This window comes from Leucopleurus acutus (genome assembly GCF_964270905.1).
Source record: "Leucopleurus acutus genome assembly, chromosome: 13".
Classification (NCBI taxonomy): domain Eukaryota; kingdom Metazoa; phylum Chordata; class Mammalia; order Artiodactyla; family Delphinidae; genus Leucopleurus; species Leucopleurus acutus.
Window position 1 is genome coordinate 61,995,668 of NC_139155.1, and position 22,272 is coordinate 62,017,939.

Consider the following 22,272-nt stretch of genomic DNA (forward strand, 5'->3'; position numbering starts at 1 on the left):
GCGATCAGGTCGTGAACTAACTAGATTGCAGCCAATTACTTCATGACCGGATGGAAGGACTATTAATGTCCCCAGCAGATGGCGCGAGCTGCCCTCTGCCGAATGAGACTTCGCACCCTGGGGTCCATTTAGTGTCAAAATAGGTTTCCTCTTCACGTGATGGTCAAAACAGTAGCCCCTAACCAGGTAAGTTTGGGTTAGGAAATAAATCGTTGAGCAGGATTCCAGGGGAAGCTGAGTAGGGAAGACAAAATCTGGAGGCTTTTACGTTTATTTCTCATGTTAAACTGTTTAAAAACATGCACTGACCTCACCGATAATACGTTTCATTCACATCATCTGGGGCTCTGAAAAAGTTAAGAATTCTTCCAAGACAGAGTTTTAAATTAAGTCACAAAGGACAACAAAGTACTAAGAATTAGGACATCTGAAAGTATTGTTATCTGGTAGGATAATTGGTGAAGAGCTCATAAATGAGGAAAGCTTTCCTGTAACAAATGAAAGATAAACCAATTCTGAAGGAAACCTCAGGACAGGGAACTTTGACTAGGGATTACTGGGATAAATCAATGTTTCTGCTGCTTCGCTGGTTACTTACATTCTGACCTCTGGGCTGTGCGTTTTCAACGAGCGAGCACACAGCAGAATGGGAAGCATTTACATCTCTGGACAAGAGGCAGGGAACATAACATGTTTTCTTTGGAATCATCCTCAAATCTGGGACAGAAAGTAGAGCTTTATTAATCAAGTTCTTAAACATCTGTCTTCACAAGTTTCCAGAGAAAGAGTTTGGAAGTTCAAGTCTATGACTAATTTCCAGTGAACAGTGGAGCCCCCAGCCCCTGCAGCCTCCCTTCCCGCCCATCCACCGATATTTTAACTCTCTGCAGCTGCTTTTGCTGTCAGCCCGCCATGAAAACTTTACTTTCCAAAGACATTTTAAATGTAAAAGTAATATGTTAACTGCAAGACATTTGAAAACACTGAAAGGTGTAGAGGAGAAATTACCCACAATTGAGTAGACATTGGCTTGTATCCAGTTGTGGCAGCAAGATTTCGAGTCACGTGCTGTGTTATGTCTGCTTCGACTGCTGTTAGCCTGTTTGATGGGGTCAGGGCGCCTGATTTGCTGGGATTGGAAGTCTGATGCATCAGGTGGATAAGAACACGGACGTGTGCAGGGGGAATCTGCCCTCAAGGATTATAAACGTGCCCTGTGGAAGTGTTTGAAAGAAGCAGATACTCCATTCATAATTACAGCTTGAATTATCTACCGTAACTTGGTCAAGTTTAGAAATGCTGTTGTTTGGGGGAATTTAATCTGTCAAATGTATATACAAGCTGAGCATTGATTACAGAACTGTCTTCGGACTTGCTGACATTATCAGGCCATTGACTTGATTAGCAAGACTCATAAACTGAACATAAAGCTTGAAGAACATTTGGTTTTGATTTTATAATTTTAGTTCATTAAGGACTGGTAAAAAAAACACCAGCTTCTTTTCTTTTCTGAGCATAACACCCCCTCCCCACCAAACACTCAAGGGACAGGCCTCTGGCCACAGTTTCGAAAAGCAAAGGACATGCAGCTGCTCAAACTGCAGAAAAGGCCAAAGCTCTTTCTTCCTAAAGACTGTAGGATTTTTTTCTGATTAATACAATTTTTGGAATATTTATGTAACAGTAGTGTTTTCCAATGGGTGTTTTTCCACCCAAAAGGGCGTTTTGGGAGAGAGCGAGCGTTCCCTGTTCAGTTCCTGGAACAGCTCAGCGAGTTCTGCAGATTCTCACCAGCTTGTTTTTCTCTTCTCATCAGGCAAGGATGCAGTGTGCCCTCCCTGGACCCCTCTGATTCTTCCCATCCGGTTAAGGAAAGACTCATGACAGGGCCCCCGGGACAAGCCGTTTCCATGGTTCCCAGACTTCTGGATTCCAGACGCCAATGACAGCTCAAAAAAAAAAATTTTTTGGGGGGTGACCTACATAGATTTGTCAACCATTTATGTGGCCAAGTGAGAGGGAAAAGCAAAACAAAACCTGCCATCTCCCATCAGAATCATTTTATTACAGAGACCTTTTTTCACCCAAATACAGAAAGGACATTACCTCAGCTAAAGACAATGTTTTGCATGGAATATACTTAGCTGGGTGGACATCTCCCGGGCTTGGCCGTATTACTGTCGTGTGGGTGTGACCATCTCTGTGGGCAAACTAGTGCCCAGCTTGGAATTTCGGACCCAAGATCCAGCTGCACGTGGCCAGCCCTGCCCCCGTCACACCCGCTTGGGGCTGGGCAACCTGTGCTCACGTGGCCCAGCTCATCGCCCACTGCCTGTCACCCACGCCCAGCTCTGCTCCCGCTGTGGCCTCCCCCGGGCCAGCCTGGCTGCCTGGTCTCCTTGCCTGAGTCGGCAGAAGCATCAGCCTCATTCTCCTTAAAGCATCTGTGCCCCTTGATTAATGTGCCTTTCAAATGATTACTAAGTCAGCATTATTTTAGCCTCCACAGTTGTCACTGGGCCAGTCCTGAGCCCAGAGATATCACTTGAGCCCTTCCATTCTCCAGGGAGCAGAAAAAAGAAGGTCCTGCGTTTCCTGGGAGGAAACTTAGTAGAATTGTGCTGTTTCTACCATCTTCCCCAAAGAAAATGTGAAATAAAGACTTCCACCCTATATAGAAGCACCTCCTAGTCTCAGACCACAAGCGTTTTCCATGTGTTAATCATCTCATGCAGTGGTGGAGGCTTTTAGACACCCAGATATTCAAGCTTTCTGAAGAGCTACCCAATGCATTCGATGACTAAATGGAAGTTATATTAGTTTTCTATAGACTGAGAAAGATTTTTTTTTTTAATTTGAGTCCAATATCCTTTACCTTCCTTTAGAGGCTTTCAATTTGTATGTGAATGTTTCATAGGACCTCTGATGATTAGAATATTGATAACCATAATTGGGCAAATACTTAAGACATTCATTCATTCAACAAATGTTCTTAAAGCACCTACTATGTGCCAACCACAGCACTGGCTTTGGAGATACAATAATGAAAACCCATTCTTTTCCTCAAGGGCTTAGGAATTTTAGTCCGGGGAACAGACATGTCAACATAAAGAGAAGTGCTCAGGGCTTTCCTGGTTCCCTGGGCAGGTCCAGAGCAGCGTAAGGGAGCGGGCATCACCAGTTCCACCTGAGTGATGGGGAGCAGCTTCCCAGGGGCAGCAGACACTGGGGTGGGGGGGTTGCAGATGGTGAGGGCCGTGGGGGCCACCCGAGGAGTCTGGGCATCCTCAGGGAAGGAGGGCAGGGAGGCTGTGCTGCTTACTGGTCTCCCAGCTCAGAGCCATCTTCTCAGCTCTGCATTTTGATGTGGGGCTAAGACTATGCAGGTCCCTTTGCCAGCTGGCTCCCTGCTAGGCTCCACCAGCAAGAGGCCTGGAGGAGCTGGGCAGCTGGAGGAGGGAGCAGGGCCTGCTCGCCTACTGGTCTTGACAGCACTGCACCCTGAACCAGCCTGCCCGCACCTGGCAGAGGTGGCAGCTCCCACAGGCAGCAGTCTTGCCCCCAGCGCCTCTTGGCCACAGCCCCTGGCACCCCTCCCTCCCAGCAGGTTCTGGCAACCCCAGCTCTGAGGCTGGGAGCTGCTTCCTGCCTTACTATCTCTGCGGTCTCAGTTCTCTTTTTTTGCCTTTTTACCTGCTTATCCGATTTCTTTTATTCAGTTCTCTCTGTTGAAATACCCAGTGTTGTTTCTGTTGTCCTGACCGACCATGATTGATGTCATGCTGGGAGTGATGGTCCAAGAAAGCAGACTCACAGGTCAGGCTACGGGACTGATGTGGGCAGGGCAGGCCTTGAATGCAGTGCCAGGCTCCTTGCTGATGAGAAGCGGCCCATGGTGGCCGCGCATCACTATCAGTCAGATGATCACCCGTGGTTCGTTGTGATGAAGCATTGACTGGCCTGTCTCAAGGACCAAGAGGCTGTGGCCCTTGACCATTAGGGCAGCAACGAACATTCCTGGGTGGTAGCTGGGGGGGGCCTGCAGCCGTCTTTAAGAAGGAAGCCAGCATGTGAGGGCACGCCTACAGGAGTGGAGATTCGGACTCTCCTGCAAACTAAACTCAGTAACTTCTTGGTTTGAACATGTGTGAGAAAGCTCATTCTGAAATGCCCTTAATCACGTGTTAAAGTAAATAACTTTTGGAGCATGCCGAGAACTGAACAAGATACCCCAGGACGACCCGCCAGAGCACAGTTGGACACTAACCTAAACAGCTTTAAGTATCAGGGAATCATAACACCTGCTCCTCAGTCCAGGCACCTGCTCCACACTTGCAGTTACTCTCTGAGAGCAAAACGGAGGGGTTTACTTTGACCCCAGTTACAATTCCCTTTGCCAAGCCGTCCACAAAAGTCCCTGAGGCCTTATTCTGTTATCTACTGTGAGTTACCTCTTTGGTTTGTCAGCTCAAAACTGACACATGCTTCTGTTCGTTCAGTTCTAAAAGCAAGTGCCTACTAGATTCAAAGACAAAGAAAAGCAAATAATTGCATAATGTGTCTAGGTCTGCAGCCAGTTGGGGAGTTGCCGGGACCTAGGGGCCTGGGAGGGGCCTGGGGAGGCCTAGGAGTGGAAAATTACTGATTCTGAGTCAGAGGAGAGGCAAGGTCTTCAAGGGCCCCAGACAAGGTGGTCTTGGCAGAGACCCTGAGAAAGGGGATGGAGGTGCCTGGGCCGGGCTCACAGATGTGCCCAAAAGCACGGCTGGGGAAGTGGGTGGGGAGGCTTCTGAGTCTTGGGCTGAACTCCCTCCAGAAAATGGCAGCACGCTGGCCGAGTCCCAAGTCCAGTGCAGGGAGGGCAGACCCCACCCCTGTGAGACCTGCCAGGTAAAACTCTGTAGTTGCCTATGGTCAGGTCTGAAAAATCACACGTGTAATTTTGACCTGGAGCCAGACTCCTCGGAATAAAGTTAAAGTAGGACATGATTTCTCAACCCCAGGGTTATTATCCTTTTGCGCTGAACAATCTTTTGCTCTGGTGTGTGTGGTGGGGGGAGAGTTGTCCTCTGCACTGGGGGATGTTTGACAGTTTCCTTGGCCTCCATCCACTAGGATCGTCTCGTGCGTCTCAGCACACGGTCAGCGTGGAGGAGGGTGGATCCAGATGACGGGGGGTGTGGGGGGTGTGGGGGCCCACCTGAGGTTAAGAATGGCCAGACGTCATACTGGGATTCAGATGAGATGAAACAAACAACAAACTCATCAAATGTCCAAACCAGCCGTCGTGGCCCTGGGAAATAAGATCAAAGTAACTTGGGGAGGTAGAGAAGTAGGTAGAAGAAAAGAAAACTTGGACATTTTATTTATTTAGACTTTGCTTTGTCCCAGAAAAGACAGGAGGGAAGGGACTCCCAGATTAATAAGGACAGAGGGGGAGGCATAAAGGAGACAGTCTCTCCTGAATGCCCTCCCACCTCTCACCGCACCCCCGCCTTTGGCCCAGCTTGGGCACCTTGCATGCCACCTCCTGATAACCAGAGCATCCACCTAGGCTGCACCCTCAGGTGGGGGTGGGAAGGGGCAGTTAGGAAATTGTTTTCCAGGGCGGAGCCCGGTACTCTAGGGGCTACCAAAGTTACTGTGGTTCCCCAGGGCCCCTGGAAGAGGCAGCGAGCAGACTGGCATACAGGGCATGATGGTGAAGGAGCATTTCACGTTTCCACAGCGAATCACCATTAAAGCACGGGAAACTTGGATAATCCATTAGAAAAGGCTGATTTCAGTATTCAATGATTAGCATATTTATTAAGCACCCATTATAGCTAAGCAGTATGGTGATCACTTTAGGGTACATTGGTGAACAAGTCTTTAATAACAGAGGTGCCAAATAGTCACAACAGCCAAGCCATGGAAACAACCTAAGTGTCCATCAACAGAGGAATGGATAAAGAAGATGTGGTACATATGTACAATGGAATATTACTCAGTCATAAAAGAGAATGAAATAATGCCATTTTCAGCTACATGGATGGACCTAGAGATGATCATACTAAGTGAAGTAAGTCAGAAAGAGAAAGACAAATACCATGTGATATCACTTATATGTGGAATCTAAAATATGACACAAATGATCATATCTACAAAACAGACTCACAGACATAGAGAACAGACTTGTGGTTGCCAATGGGGAGGGGGCTGGGGGAGGGAAGAACTGGGAGTTTGGAGTTAGCAGATGCAAACTATTTTATATAGAATGGATAAACAAGGTTTTACTGTATAGCACAGGGAACTATATTCAATATCCTGTGGTAAACCATAATGGAAAAGACTATATATGTATAGCTGAGTCACTTTGCTGTACACAACACTGTAAATCAACTATACTTCAATGAAATTAAAAAAAAAAACAAGAAGTACCAAGCACATGTATGTTAACCCGTATAATACTTACCAAAAATATTTTACAGTTGAGGAAACTGAGTCAAAAGAGGTTATTTGTAACTTGCTCAAATGCACACAGCAAGGAAGGAATGAGGCCAATACTTAAAGTACTTAGGAAACCTGGGGGCACCAAACTTCACACTAGTTAAAACCACATGATTCTGCCTTAAGATTTTTGGAAGTTAGGCAAGGAAGTTACGGTCTTTTTCTCTAGATGTGTGATAGGCTGGACTCCATGTGAGTTTATCTGAGCCCCAGGTTGGTCCGGGCCGGGGTTGGGAGTGGGGGTGTGTTCAGAAAGGGTAGCTGAGAAGAGGCCAAAGAGAAATGTCCTAACTTCCTAATTTTGCTTTGTGCTGGGAGTAATCTCTAATGAAAACCTGCCATGAGGATCAGCAACTGAATACACTTAATTTTAAAATGAAGCATCCGAAGCGCAGTCTTAAGTATTTTCGGAAACCAACTCCCTATTTGACAATCATGAAAAATATGAACAAGAAAGATGGAGCGGAGCCTGCCCTCGGCTGCCCCAGTGTGGCCGGGCGGAGCGGGCAATTCTCCGCCAGTTTCCCCACGTGTAGGGCGAGGTGGCCGGGCGACCCTAACACACTCCGTTTCCTGATTCCTCCTTGTTGTTTGTATTTCCACCAGTCTCTCGTTCCTCCACCTAAAGCCTCTCTACCAGGTGTCCAACGCACGGCGGGCACAGACGAAGGCTGACAGTGTGAACAGGGTCCCGTCGGGGTGCAAGCGGTCAGCACTTGTTACAGGGCGGGCCGGGCAGCTCCTGAGCTCCTGAGCTCCAACTGCAGGAGGACCGCCGCCCGGTACTCGCGGTGAGCGGTACCCGCGGCCAGCGGCGCCCAAGGTGCTGCCCGGCCGGGTCCGCGCGGGGGACGCTCCTCGCTCGCGGCCACACCCTCGGGAAAGGCTCTGAGCTCCGCGAGGGTCCGAGCCGGGCCCCTCTCCCGCCACGCGGCCCTCAGCTTCCCACAAGCTGGACCCAGCTTCAGCGGGGAGTCGGAGAGGCGGGGCCCGGCGCTGTGGGGGCGGGGCTCATCGCCGGTCGCGCAGGGAGAGGGACCCAGGGAGGAAAGGAGCGGGGCTCGGGGCGGGGTTTGCGCAGGAGAGCGGGTCAGGGAGGGGCGAGGGGCGGGACGGGACGCTGGGCGCTGCTCCAGGGCCAGGGGCAGCCCCAGGTCCGCTCCCCGCCAGCTCCCGGTCCCTCGCAAGTCCTCACGGGCGGGCGAGCGCGGCCCAGGCGCGGAGCGGCGGGAGGCACCGGCGGGCCCGCAGGCCGCGATGAAGCCGAGCAGCGAGGACGGGGCGGCGCAGGCCGGGGGCCCGTGGGAGGAGTGCTTCGAGGCAGCGGCGCAGCTCGCGCTGCGGGCTGGACAGGTGAGCGCGGCCCCGGGTGCACGGCAGGCGCACTCGGACTTGGGGCAGAGCGGACGCAGGGCGTTGGGCGGACGGAGACCCAGAGGGCCGGGCCGGGACCTGGGGGCGCGAGCCGCGGAGGAGCTCCGCGCAGCCTACCGCACACTGTGCACCTGCCACGCCTGCGCCGGGACGGGCGCCCTGGATCCCGCGGCCCGGAGGCGCGGGCCGGGCTCGGGGCGCAGGGCGGCCTGGCGGGAGCGGGCGGGTCAGGGCGCGCGGACTGCCTCGGATTTGACCCAGTGGGCGGGACACGGTGCGGTTGCCCCGGGTTAGAACCCCTACGCGTGGAGGTCGGGCGGACAGCCTGTCCTCGCGCATCCGGAGTCTAGAGGGTTCCACTCTGCGTTTGGAGGAACTGCTACCCGCACCGGAAGGGTGACGGTCAAGCAGCGGAGCTGAAGAAAGCTTCAGAGGGCAGCCCCCTCTCTTCGCACTTTCCTGTGTGTTTTGTTCCCCCATTTCCTCGGTGCTTCATGCCTGGGGTTCCGCAGGCCACGTGCGGCGGCGAATGGGGGGCGCGGGGGGAGGCAGGGCGCAGGGACCACTCGCTCCCTGCTCGCGCGTCAAGGCGCTCGTCTGCGTTCCTGCGAGCGGAGCGGGAGGGTGGACAGAGGAGGAGCCCTGCCCGCAGACGGATTTTCTGTTCCCAGCGGCAGTTCCTTTTCGGTCTGAAAGTGCCCCACGGGCTAAAGTCAGGCTGTCTCCAGTCCTGCATCTGAAGTGAGTCCTTAACGTGAACAGTCACAGTGCGGTCCCTTGGTCCCCTAAAAGTTAACTTTCAACACTAGTGGACCCTCCCTCTGTGAGACTTGATCCTTGGGGAAAAGGAGGACCCCAGCCTTACCTGCTGCATTGATGGAGCTCATGGCTTCAGGGCAAACGTTCTTCCTGGAAAGCCGGTCCACTGTGTGAGTGGCGCGCTTGACCTCCCCCCTCCCGAGACCCTCACTTCCTCTCCAGAGTGAGCGTCCTCAGGATATTTGGTAACTTTCAGGTTCCGCCATACAACTTTTCTTCTTTCAGCTTTGAGAAGAAGCCAGTTTAGAATTCAGACACCACTGTGTAAACCCTGGTGAGTTGTTACCGGTTTCTGTGGTTTTTCAAATTTAGATCCTTGAGGAAACAGAAGGGTTTTTGAACCCCCCCCCCTTTTTTTAAACAAATTTACAAATGCTTACACAGAACTTGCAATATAGCAGGCACCGTTCTAAGGGTCCTGGGAACTTCAACTCATTTAAGAGATAGCTTCTGCTTTTGCAACTTGCCAAGAACAACAGAAAAAGCTTTTTTTGACTGGGAGAAGGATGCAATAAGGATTCTGCCATTGGAAGTCTGATCAGGGGGCCCAGCACTCTGGGCTCCCTCCCTCCTGGGCATTATGCTGAGGCTTCCTGCCTGCCAGGCAGTGGCGGGGAGAGTGGCCGAATTGTCTGTGGCTGGGAGGGACAGAAGCCACACAGGGTCATCCTAACCCGTGTAAAGAGGAACAGATTGTCTTAGTAATGTTCTGACAATAACAAGGTGCTGATTGGAGAAAAACTGGCCTGTAGCCCAAGAGGCATGAAGGGTGGTTAGTGGTGACTCTTGGGAGTCCTCCTTAGCCAGAGGCACATCTGGTACAGGTTCTGTGGCCTTGTGGCCCAACGTGCCCACCCTCTCACGTTCTGCTGTTTTATTAAGTCTGCTACTCCCGAGACAGCTCTGTGTGCTCCACTGAGTCTGGGTTCTCTACATTCAGAGGGAGTGCCCTCCCTCCCAGGAGACAATGTCTGTCGTCCATGTTTCAGACATTGGTTCAGGGCAGCCCTGGACGATTTGCTGCCACCTCCCCTCTGCCGCATCCTGAGAGGCCTCCCAGACCCCTCCTTCCTTGTCTCTCCACCACCCATCCCTGTGGTGCCCCTGAGAAGCATCCCTTCCAGTCCCAACCACCGTACCACTGCAGAAGCCCCTCCCTGGCTGTTGGGCTTTGGGGAAGGGGGTGACGTCAGCCCCACACCATCACCACCACGAGTACACAGAGTGATATTCATCGAAATGGGTATTTATCATCTTTTAGGTGATGTGTGAGCAAAAGTATTTTAGGGCTTCCCTGGTGGTGCAGTGGTTGAGAGTCCGCCTGCCGATGCAGGGGACACGGGTTCGTGCCCTGGTCTGGGAAGATCCCACATGCCACAGAGCGGCTGGGCCCGTGAGCCGTGGCCGCTGAGCCTGCGCGTCCGGAGCCTGTGCTCTGCAACGGGAGAGGCCACAGCGGTGAGAGGCCCGCGTACCGCCAAAAAAAAAAAAAAAAAGTGTCTTAGAAAACTATGCTTTTTAAGTTGTCCTGCAGGGATAGATCCAGGTTTTCTTGAACCTGAAGTTTAGACAATTTACAGGACCTCTTTAAGAAAAAAAATACAAAATTACAAATTCAAAATTAGATATAAAAGTTTATTTAGAATAAGAAAGATCACAACAGCGTAAATTTTAAGATGCTAACAAATATAACAAAATACATAAGAATAATTTTTTAACTGCTTCTCAATCTTCTGTAATACTCTTTTCCCATTTTTGGCTTTATACTCTTTACATCTTTGAATGACAACGATTTTGTAGTACTTTCTATGGAGAGACTAGAAAGGTAAATTCAGGCTTTCCTGTAGGATGGCTCATTGAAATTGATTACTATGGTTTAGAAAAGTTTAATCAGGCTTCAAACTTGTTATTGGTAGGGTCATATAAATGTTTAGGATTGCCATCAAATTTGAGAATCCTGTCAGTTTTATTTTACATATTAGTTGTCAGACAGGGAAGAATTTTCCAGTGTGCTCTGAGGGAATGCCCTATGTCCACCTCCAACTGCCCAGAGCAGAGGGGCACAGCGGGGGCTCTGACCCAACATCCCTATTTGTCTGGCTTGCATTGCCACAGGTGTTTTTGTTTGTTTGTTTCTGTTTTTGTGTGTGTGGCTGCATTGGGTCTTCATTGCTGTGCATGGGCTTTCTCCCTAGTTGTGGCCAGCATGGGCTACTCTTCCTTGTGGTGAGTGGGCTTCTCATTGTGATGGCTTCTCTTGTTGGGGAGCACAAGCTCTAGGTGCACGGGCTTCAGTAGTTGCAGCACATGGGCTCAGTAGTTGCAGCACAGGAGCTCAGTAGTTTGTGGCTTGCAGTCTTTAGAGCACAGGCTCAGTAGTTGTGGTGCACGGGCTTAGTTGCTCCACAGCATGTGGGATCTTCCCAGACCAGGGCTTGAACCCATGTCCCCTGCATTGGCAGGTGTACTCTTAACCACTGCACCACCAGGGAAGTCCCCACAGGTGTTGTCTTGATTTGTGATTTTATTTTTATCAGTTATTCACACAGGGAGTTTAAAAAGTGAAATACTGCTGAAGGGACTGTCATGGAACCAGCAGTGTCCTGTCCCGTGTCATCCTCATCCTTTTCCCCAGAACTCACTGTTTTCAGTTTTCTGGTAGTTACACCCGTTTTCTAAATAGTAGCTCTTTTTTTACGTCATCCGCATTAGACACTGTTATGTCCTGTGGCTGCGTTACCTGTTGGTTCCATTGGTGCCTGTGCTCACGTGCTATGACCACATGTAGCACACGGTCAAGCTGGGTAGCATGGTTGTATTACATATTCTTTTTTTCTTATGCAGCTTGTGTTTTCCTTAAGGCCAAAAAAACATATTTTTTTAGCTTAGTTTTCTACACACCTACCAACAGCCATCTTCTGACTTCCCAACAGAATTTCTGATGATCTCCTTGGTATAGACACTCATGGGTCTCGCTGCTGGGGACATGTGGTCCTCACACCTTCATGTGCATCAGAAGCACCTGGAGGGCCTCCGCAGCAGGCTGCGTCCACCACAGGGTTCCTACTCACCGGGTCTGGATTGGGGCCGAGAATGAGCACTTCGACCAAAACCCCAGCTGATGCAGTCCAGCTGGGGATGGCACTTTGAGAAACACTGCTATATGTAGTATTTTGTTACGTGACTATATGACAGTTTATTCATTCAACTCTTGAAGAAACTCTGGATGATGTCCAGTTTGGAATTATTAGGCATAATGTTGCTCATTCAGCACTCTCGCATGTGTCTTTTGATTACCTCCATATGCATTTCTGCTGGGGTTAGATTAACAATAGGAGTGAAATTGCTGTGTCATCGTGTATGAAATTCTGCCAGGTGGTTTTCCAAGGCGGATGCAGGGATTCATGATTCCCCAGCAGGAGGTGAGGTTTCCTGTTGCCTCATCTCTCAGACGACACTTGGTATTGTCTGTCTTTCCATTTTAGCCCTTGTGACCAGTTTGAGGTGGTGTTTTGCGGTGGTTTTAATTTGCATGTCCTGTATGAATAATGAACTTAAGTGCCTTTTTATGTGTTTACTGGCCTCTGTTTTTAAAATGGTGGTGCTAAAACAGGTTAGAAATGTATTCATTCGCACAACAACTATTTGAGTAACTCTGGAAAGGACTTTAACCTTACTCTGTGATTGAGGTTCGGGGTAGAGTCCCATGTGGAGCCCTGCAGGGTGATGGGGAGACCACCCTGGCTGCTGCTGGGGTGGGGGTGAGGCTGCAACGCCACAGGGGGTGGGGCAGAACCAGATCTCCGATGGACCGAGTGAAGGATGAGGGTGGATCTGACTGGGGGTGGTGAAGAAGGTGGTAAACAAATGTATTTCGAAGGCAGAGCTGCCAGATCGGAAGCGGGTATGAGAGGAGCCAGGGGTGCCTGCAGGGTTCGGGTCTGAAGAACTGTCCAGTGAATTTGCAGGAACTGTAGGGGGAGCAGGTTTGGAGGTGGAGGTCAGGTCCTGTGTTCCACGAGCTGTGAGCTGTTGACCTTGAAATGCCGGTGGATCTCTACGTGGGGACCTTTGGGCGGAGAGTTCGCGTGAGAGGCTGAGGGTGGAGGCGCCAGTTTGGGAGCCGTCAGTCAGCCTGGGCTGATGTCTCAGGCTGGGTCCCGCCCAGGACGGGGACAAGCAGGCTTGTCTGCCCTGGGCTCTCCGTAGGCGGATCCCATGTCGAGCTACCGGCATTTCCTCTGGGAGATCGCAACCTGGCGGGACGTGGAGGTGGAGGTCCCCCTGCTGTCCTGGCTGAGGATGGAGACGGCAGCTGGTGACCTCACCATTTCCACTGTCAGTCCTGGCCTTGTCAGCCCCACCTGCACCCGTGCCCCAAGCTTCCACAGAGTGGGGTCACCCATGATGACATTTGTAACACTTTCACCCACATTTGAAGCCTCAGCCAAGATGGAACTTGTGAGATAGCAACTGGCAGTTGGAGCAGCAGCCCCACTGGCACGCATGGGCTGAGGGTCCAGGGACAGTCTATGGAGAGCTCTCTCTCACGCAGAGAAGGGTTTGTGTTTTCTGTCTGTTCTGGCCTTCAGCTGATGGGGCCAGGCCCACCCACATTCCAAAGGGCAGTCTGCTTTACTGATTAATATGTTCATCTCATCCAAAAACGTCCTTGCAGAGACACCCAGAATAACATTCAACGCAGTATTTGAGTACCCCACGGCCCAGTCAAGTTGACACATAAGATTAACCATCACATCACATTCATAAGTCTGGAACCTGAAACGTGGCAGTACCGCCAGGCCCACATCTGCAGGGGAAAGATGTTGCCTGTTGAAACCCCACTTCCGCAGAGTTCTCCGTGTGCGTTCCATGGGTCCTCGAGCTCACACACGTTGCTCCATAGGGATGGGTGATAATCGTATGGTCGACTTGGGGACAGTAGCATACAACCGAGATGGTTCACAGACAAGAAAGAGGCATTTGGACGTGTCTCTGAATGACACCTCAGACGCTGGAGCTGATGGGGTTTGAAATTCAGGCTTCAGTGACTTAAGTCCCGTATTTTATATATTAAACATTAACAGAATGTTATTTTGAGGGAGAGATCCAGGCCAGGAGGTCTATGAAGTGCAGGCTTAGTTAGTGAGTAGCTGAAAAACATTAATTAAAAACAGCCACACTAACTTATTGCTGGCAAAATGAGAATGTTTAAAATCCCAAGACTGAGAGAAAACAGTTGTGGTAAAGGGTTTTAGCAGGTAACTCCCCCGGAACCCCACAGGCCTTTCCCCTGAGGATGCGACTGTGGTTAAAAGGCAGGGCTGATTGAGTCTCATAATGATTTGTTTAAAAACAAGACACTGGGCTTCCCTGGTGGCGCAGTGGTTGAGAGTCCGCCTGCCAAAGCAGGGGACACGGGTTCGTGCCCCGGTCCGGGAAGATCCCACATGTCACGGAGCGGCTAGGCTCGTGAGCCGTGGTCGCTGAGCCTGCGCGTCCGGAGCCTGTGCTCCACAACGGGAGAGGCCACAACAGTGAGAGGCCCGCATACAGCGAAAAAAAAAACAAAACAAAACAAGACACTATACCCACCTTTCCTCTCAGTGTAGGAAATTGTCTGAATTGAACTTTTCTTAACCTAGTACTGAGATTTGTACATTGTGTATGTGGTAGGTTTGGGGGGTTTTGTCGTAAGGCATTAAGTGTTTTGAGGCCTCGGCCCCCTCAGATGGATGGATGGGCCTTCAGAGGAGTGGACGGGAGAGTGTCTGGGGCCAGGATGGCTGGCTCATCTGAAGGGCAGTGTAGTCTGGGACGATAACTCAGAAATGGGATCTAAATATCTGGGAGTGCAACCGGATGAAAGGGAGGAGTCGGGAATGGTCTGCAGGTTCCTCCCAGGCGTCCAAGGCCGGAAGGAGCAGCAGCCGGTGAAGAGGGCTGGCCATGGCAGCACTGCAGGTGGCTGGGAATGCGGGTGTGGCCTGCCCTGCGCTGAGGGACACAGGCCCACAAGGAAAGGATCATCACACAGCCGTAATAAACACTAATAGAAATGGAAAAGAAATCCTTATAAAAGGACACGCTCTAGCATCCTCCTCCTGGATCCGTAATTTCCGTCCTTTGCGTGATCTGTGGCTGGGGGCCTGGCTCCCTGGGAAGGAGCCCAGATGACATCAGGACTCCCCCACTGCCCCTGGGCATGTCTCCTCTCCGTTGGATCCAGAGGATGGAGAGGCCAGGACGCTCAGATGAGGCTTCATGAGAACACTTGCTGAGCTTCTTCCCGACTTAGTTACCTGACCCCGTGTGCACCCAGCAGGTGTTCTCTGAGACCTCACCATGTGTCAGGCTGCAGAGCCCGCCTGGGGGGTGGGTTCAGACACAGGGCAGACGAGGGTCCTAACCCGGGAGCCAGGAGCGAACTTGCAGGGTGAGTGCCGGCTCTGCGGGGAGGTGACATCCCAGTCACAAAGGAGGAGTGCTGGGGCCAGAGGAACCTGGCGTCCAGTGGGAAGGGGGCGGGAGGGTGAGTGACGGTTCGGTGCAGCAGGAGGGGCAGGGTATGCGGGGGCGCAGAGGTGGGCCGATGGGCTGGCTCCTTTAGAGTCGGGGACAGAGGCAGGGGGTCCTTTCTCCCCGACCCTCCCAAGTCCAGTTAGAGTCTGGGAGGCAGGCTCTGCTTCCCGAGTCACCCAGGGGCCCGTCCCTTCCCGCCACTGCTCTGACCCCGCTGATCTGACCCCGGCGACCACGCCCAAGTCACAGCGGAGGGAGTGGAAGGGCAGGAGGAAGTGCCGTGCCAACAATGGCCCTTTGAGGACGTGACTCGGGAGTCACACGCATCGCTTCCCCTCGCGTCCTCGGGGCCGACCTTGGTCCCAGGGCACACCTGCCTGCACAGGAGGCTGCGATGCGGGCTGCCATGTATGTGGCTTGGTGCCCTGCTAACCTTGGGCTTTTTTCCTAGAAGGGAGAGGGCCGGCTACTCGTGTCCAGTTGTGTCTGCTCCAGGCCAGCCCACGGAGGCCACTGTGAGCTACGTCGGGGGTGACTTCATCCTCGGGGAGACGGGGCCATTAGGTGCTTTATGTGGGCCCGGGCTTAGCGAGCCCTTCTGGCTGCACTGCAGGGAGTGGACGTGCGGGGGGGGGTGCCCAGGAGGCAGGACAGGATGGAAGCCAGAGGGTGATGGGCTTTGAGGGCAACAAGAGGCGAAACAAGACAGATCAAGGGGTCAGTGTTCCACAAGCGCATGAGGTCTGGCTGGAAAAAACGGTGCTGAGTCTGTTTAAGCAGTCTGAGGTATAATGTACTGGTGACTTGAAGGGTTTTGCACCTCGGCTGTGTGCTGGGCATGACCCTAGACACCAGGCGTGCAGCAGGGAGCAGAGAGCAAGCCAGGTTTTCTGTTAGAAACCATTACAACCAATCTGTTATCTTTGCAACCAAGCTCGGAAAACCAAACAACTGTCTGGGCTTGGTGCTGGGATGAGGACCGCCCCTGTCTAGGGGGTCCTGCTTATTCTGTGAAATCCTGAGTGAGCACCCCTATCTGCAGGCTTCCTGGAGGCGTCTTCCTGGCCTCCTCCTCTTCAGCGAATGGGTACATGGGATGTGGGTGCAGGGTATGTGTACAGGGCATGTGTGTACACAGCATGTGAGTACATGGGATGTGGGTACAGGGCATGTGTGTACACGGCATGTGGGTACAGGGCATGTGTATACACGGCATGTGGGTACATGGGATATGGGTACAGGGTATTGTGTACGTGGTGTGTGGGTACAGGGCATGTGTGTACACGGCATGTGGGTACAGGACAGGTGGGTACAGGGCATGTGTGTACAGGGCATGTGTGTACATGGCATCTGGGTACAGGGCAGGTGGGTACAGGGCATGTGTGTACACGGCAAGTGGATACAGGGCATTGTGTACACGGCATGTGGGTGCAGGGCATGTGTACAAGGCATGTATGTACATGGCATGTGTGTACACGATGTGTGTGTACAGGGCATGGGATACACCCACCTAAGGTTGAAGAGTAAGTATCATGGGGTTGGCGGTGTGGATGTCAGGTGGCGGCTGAGCGAGGGGGTCCATGGAAGGAGGTGAGGGACCCTGGGTGCAGCGGGTCTTGGAGGAGAGGTCAGAGGTCGCTTCAGGGTCCTGATGTCACCGTGGTTGGGGACTCGAGCTGTGACTCGGGCAGAGATGACAGGATAGGCCCTAGCTGCAGTGGGGCTGTTTCCTGATTAATACCCTCAACGACTTCCTGTGTGGGTCCCCGGGGAGGCCCTGGAGCTCAGCCCTCCGTCCCGGGTGTAGGCGAAGCGCTGGCAGCTCCTGGGAGACCAAACCACTCGGTCCTGTGACCTGATGCACCCAGCCCCCGGGGCGTGAGGCCAGGGCCTGCCTTCCAGTTCTCTGCATGCGTTTTCACTTTCCCGGGTTTGGTTTCGGCTGGACCGTTTGGGCTCCCGATCCAGGGGCACGTTCGCGTGACGGGTAAAGTGAATGAGGAGAAGCGGTTCCTACACTGAAATCTCCCGAGTTCAAGCTCGGGGGCTCCATGGGGCTCCGTGGCTGAAGCTTCACGTCCTTAGAACCGCGTTTCTTTCCTCCAAAGAAAGACTGTTCCACCCATGACTGCCTTTCTCGCGAGAAGAGTAGGCGGCAGTGAAGGTTCCCAGGAGCCCCACAGAGAGCCGGGCGCCACCGTCCGTGGTGGGGGAGGGGGCCCAGCTCTGGTGCAGGACCGCCCCCAGCGTAGGGGGTGCTGGCCAGCATCACCCACCTCCCGACTTTCATTGCAGATCATCAGGAAAGCCCTTTCTGAGGAAAAACGTGTCTCAACAAAAACGTCGGCCGCGGACCTGGTGACAGAAACAGATCACATGGTGGAGGCTCTGATCCTGCAGGAGCTGCAGCAGCGCTTTCCCTCCCACAGGTGGGTGCGCTGGGGCCTCGCTGACTCCCGCCCCCGGCCACGTGTCCCCCCACTCCCCGCCCCACCGCGGATCCTGGCAGGGAGTCCCCTCTGCTGTGCCCCGTCAGCCCAGGGCCACGCGGACTTTCCCAGGACGCATCCCCGTGTGTGGCCGTCCCCAGGGCTGCCCGCCCCTCCTGCCAAGCCCACACCAAGCCCTCAGGGCCACCCCCCTCCAGAGCAGGTGTCCCTGACCTTTTGGGTCACTGTGTGGAGAATCCGATGCAACAATTAATCTTTTCCTTGAAAAAGGCCAGCATTTGCCCAGCGCTGTGTGTCTAGTTCCAAGGGGGCCCAGAGCCCCAGGGGCAGACGCTCTGAGCTCAGAGAGGGGGCTCCTTGGGCACAAGTGTCCCTTTCCTTCCTTAGGGAGCTGCTCACCCTGGAGCCCAATCGCTGGATTCCCAGGTGTAGACGACATGTCTGTCCGGCCCCACGTCCATGTGGACCAGTGAGGGGCTCCCTCCTGCCGCGTGACGCCCTGCGAGTGACTGGGGGGTAGGGGATAGGCCGTACACACTCGCACCTTCTCCCCGCTCCTTCCTTCTAACCCGCATCACCTGGGGGGTCATGTGTGTGTATATGTGTGCGTGTGTGTGTGCAGGCGTGTTGACGGCAGCCCTTGTGTTTCAGCGTCTCTCCCTTTTTCCTTGTTGGGCGTAAAGTCAGGACCCTAGCATCTATTATAATGGCTACAGGCTCTGCACTGTTTATGATTTCTTAACTTTCAAAAATCTAAATTAAATGGCAGCGTCCAAAGAATCAGAGCTGACCTTTGAACAGCATGGGTTTGAGCCGCACAGGTCCACGCAGACATGGCTGCAGACGCAGGGCAGGGTGGGCGGGGGCTGGCTGGCAGGGTCAGTGCCCCTGGCCCCACCGTGTTCAAGGCAGTTGGATTCCCTGAGAGGTGACGGCTCAGGAACCACCACTGGTTCTGGCTCAGGAGCTCTTTCTGTCCCTGTATCGTCTGGTGGCTCCAGCAGCAGTGAGGCAGCTGGACTGTGGGGCCCTGGGGTCCAGGGTCCAGGTAAAGGCTCTGGTCACTGCAGGGGTCTGCGTGGTGGTGGTCCCAGGCCTTCTGGCGCTTTGCAGTCAGATCACTCTGACAGACCGAATCCTGAAAGTGCTGGCCGGTTGCTGGTGCTTTGGATGCACTGTTGTGTCGATATGGGGCCTGGTGTCTGTTTGCACAGTGTGAATTTACACACTCCTTGACAAGTATCACAGGACAGAAGACAGTGTGTCACACGGGGGGCCTCAGGCTCCGAAGCCCCTCAGGAAGACTGTCTGGGTCCGCCCAGAGCAGCAGTCCCCACCCCGGGTGGGTGTCAGGCCCCCTGGAGCCTCTCCAACTGTGCCTGCCAGCCCACCTGACAAAGCCCTGGGCAGTGCAGGTACCCCCCAACCCCTAACAAGAGGCAGCGGTCCCCAAGCTGCAGGCTGCGAGGCAGGGACTGGCTGCCCATGTCAGCCTGGCTCTGCTCCCTCTCCCCTCTTGGCTCTGAGAGCAAAGCCAGGATGCTACTCTCTGCTCTGTTGCCTAGAAAATTCAGATAAGTGAAATCATTTTTCAGCATACCTAAGTCAGGTTTGTTTTTTTTCCCAATGATTAAGATTTAAAAGAAAGTACCAGAATTTGGGGACATTTAATTGTATTTTAGATCAGAGACAAATTGAGAATCTTGTGATGAGGAAAAAAATTGCATGCATATTATAAGATAAAATAGTATATTGTTATTTTTCTGCATTCAGAGTATTTAAATATATCCCTTAAACAACAAGTTGGTATAAGGCTGTCACCCTTTCTTAAGAAGTCTGAATTTATCCTCTTCCTCATTTTTAGTCTTTCACAAAACAGTATTAAAGATAGATTGCATGGGACTTCCCTGGTGGTGCAGTGGTTAAAGAATCCGCCTGCAACGCAAGGGACACGGGTTCAATCCCTGGTCCGGGAAGATCCCACATGCCGCGGAGCAACTAAGCCCGTGCGCCACAACTACTGAGCCTGTGCTCTAGAGCCCGCGAGCCACAACTACTGAGCCTGTGTGCCACAACTACTGAAGCCTGCGCACCCTAGAGCCCATGCTCCACAACAAGAGAAGCCACCGCAATGAGAAGCCCACACACTGCAACGAAGAGTAGTCCCCACTCGCCACAACTAGAGAAAGCCCATGAGCAGCAACAAAGACCAAACGCAGTCAAAAAAAAAAAAAAAAAATTAAAAGACAAGATAGAATGTAGCTGTTTTGACTTTGATAAAATAAGAAACAACCTGACTGTGGGCTCCCTGGTTTTGCTATTTTATTTTACTCACTGGTGAAATCCAAAGCCTGGGAGATGGGTGTGGACAGAAACTGCACTCGCTTCCGCCCTCGGCTGGGCAGTTGCTCCACCCCCAGGGATGGGAATCTGACCACAGTGTCACCCAGCACTGACACTGCCGCGCGGAGGAGGTAACACAAGGAACCAGGTCAGTGCCGCGTTCCCGAAGCACTGTGTTGGCGCCGAAGGCATGAGCTCAGTCTGCGTCCGGGCCGCCTCTGTGGGTGCCGAAACCTGTTCCAGCTGTGCTCCCAAGTGAGATCCAAGTGGGGCGACTTTGAAGACATGCAGTAGCATCGCTAAGCCTGTCCGCGTCTCCTTGTCCGGGACGCACAGGCCGGGGGAGGAGGACGGCTGGTGCTCTCTCGCCTCTGCCCGGGCTGGGCCCCTGGTGGGACGTGACTGCACTGTTGTGCTGACCGGCCCCTGTGCCCTGTGGGGTGCGTGCACTCGGGGATAAGGCGTTCCTGGCCACCACCACCTGAATGCCTGCCTGCATTGTCTCCCCGCTGCATTTCACGCTGTGTCCTCAAGCAGCAGAGCCTGGGCCGAAGCCTGAGCGATGAGGCCGGGGACATTAGCTGGCTCCCTAGTGGACTGAAGGTGACCCTGACCTTGTCACAGAGTCAACAAACTGGCCAAAGAGAAGGCCTGGGTGCTCCTGGCCATCAAAATCATGAGAGTTTGTTACGACTCTTAGTAAGAAGTAATAAAGCAGAACGTATTGGCCTAACTTGTTTCTAGGCTCTGAACCTTGTGCCTGGTGCTCTTTTCCTCTGTACATTCGATAGGCCTATGAAATGGCCCCATGCTCAGTCACATGTGTTTTTTCTGTTTACATTGTGGGTTTTTCGTGGACAGTCCAGCGCTCTTGTTGAGGTGTCTGTTACTCTCTCACACGCCATCTGAGTCCATGTACCCCAGCCTCTGCAGGAATTACCTTCCCACACGGAGAAAATCAGGGTCCACAGGCTGGGGAGGTATTCTGGTGCCTTAGAAGAGTGAACATGTCTGAGGCCCTGCCCCCAGGGCCACCCACGGGCACGAGGCAAGTGGGGAGGTGACCAGTGCTCCCCCGCCTGGGCTTGTGGTCCAGAGGAGGGTGCCCTCGGCCTGAACAGTCGACGCCCAGAAAGGCCAGGCCTTGGAGTGGCTGCTTGGAGTGACTCCCACCAGAAATGCCCCACAGGACAAAAGCTGTGTCTGCAGATGCATCATGGGGGCTGCTCCGGGAGCCCAGAGACCGCGTACACACATTTGCTGATGGACTGACGGCCAGCTGCAGGCTGTGGTCCAGCTGTCTGCGCTGTCGGCCCCTCCTCCTCCTCCAGGACCCCAGTGACTCCTGCCAACCCCCCTAGTAGGTACCAGCTTCTCGCTTAAAATCAGGTTAGAAAAGGAAGAAGATTCCACATTCCTCCCAGGTTCCTGGGATCATCTTTGTTGTGAGTCATTTCTATTCTCGACCTTAGTGACGTATTCTCACTGCTTCCTGGACCTTGTGCCCAGTTCAAGCCTGGGACTTTGTCCTCATGTGTGTGTGTTTCGGGTATGGCCCCCTTTCTTTAAGAACATAATCACAAACTGTTGCAGGAAAATCACGTAGCTGCAGAAAGCACTGAAGACGGATTTAATACCTTACATCTTTGACTCAGAAAACCTCAGAGCTAATTGCGGCATAGGATCGCCCCCTTGTTTCTGCCAGGTTAGTGGTCAGGGAGTCACCCTGCCTGGCCGCACCCCGCCCAGCCTCCTCTGACTTGATGGTCACCACGACCTTGTTCATCTAGACCCGCCTACCTGGGTCACATGATCCGAATGATCCAAATTCCCAGGGGGGAGGATGGCAGGGAGGCTGCCCAGCAGGAGGAGGGACAAAAGCCAGGAGCTTCCTGGCTGCATGTGGTCTGCCCTGTGGGCTGTAAGCTCCTGGGGGCAGCTGTAGGCTTCCTCCACTCACACGAATTTTCCAGGTTCCTCATCCCTGCCCCCAGTCCGGTGCTTTGCTTGCTCACAGGTGGGTTTTTCCAGGGACAGCAGTGGGCGGGCTGGGAACAGCAACCTGAAAATGATGATGTAGCCTCATTGTGCACACGGACAAGCTTCAGGTGGTTTGTCTGTGTCTGGATGACTCTGCACATAGAGCGTGAGTTTCATAATCTCTGGGACAGAAATGCTGCCAGAGTTGAGGGGGACCAGCTGAGTGACAGTGCAGGTGACGGCACTGTGTCCGTTGAAGTGACACCAGAATGAAGGGCACCTTCACAGTGTTAGG

At 53.0% G+C, this 22,272-nt stretch overlaps 1 protein-coding gene across 1 annotated transcript in view; it reads left to right on the forward strand.

Moving 5' to 3' along the window:
* Positions 1-7,638: 7,638 nt before the first annotated feature.
* The window catches only part of IMPA2 (inositol monophosphatase 2), a 28,222-nt gene continuing 13,588 nt past the window's right edge, over positions 7,639-22,272 (forward strand). The window contains exons 1-2 of the mRNA XM_082853011.1: positions 7,639-7,842; positions 17,500-17,633. Coding sequence (XP_082709137.1) covers positions 7,747-7,842; positions 17,500-17,633 — 230 coding nt within the window. The 5' untranslated portion in view covers positions 7,639-7,746. The remainder of the gene's footprint in view (positions 7,843-17,499; positions 17,634-22,272) is intronic.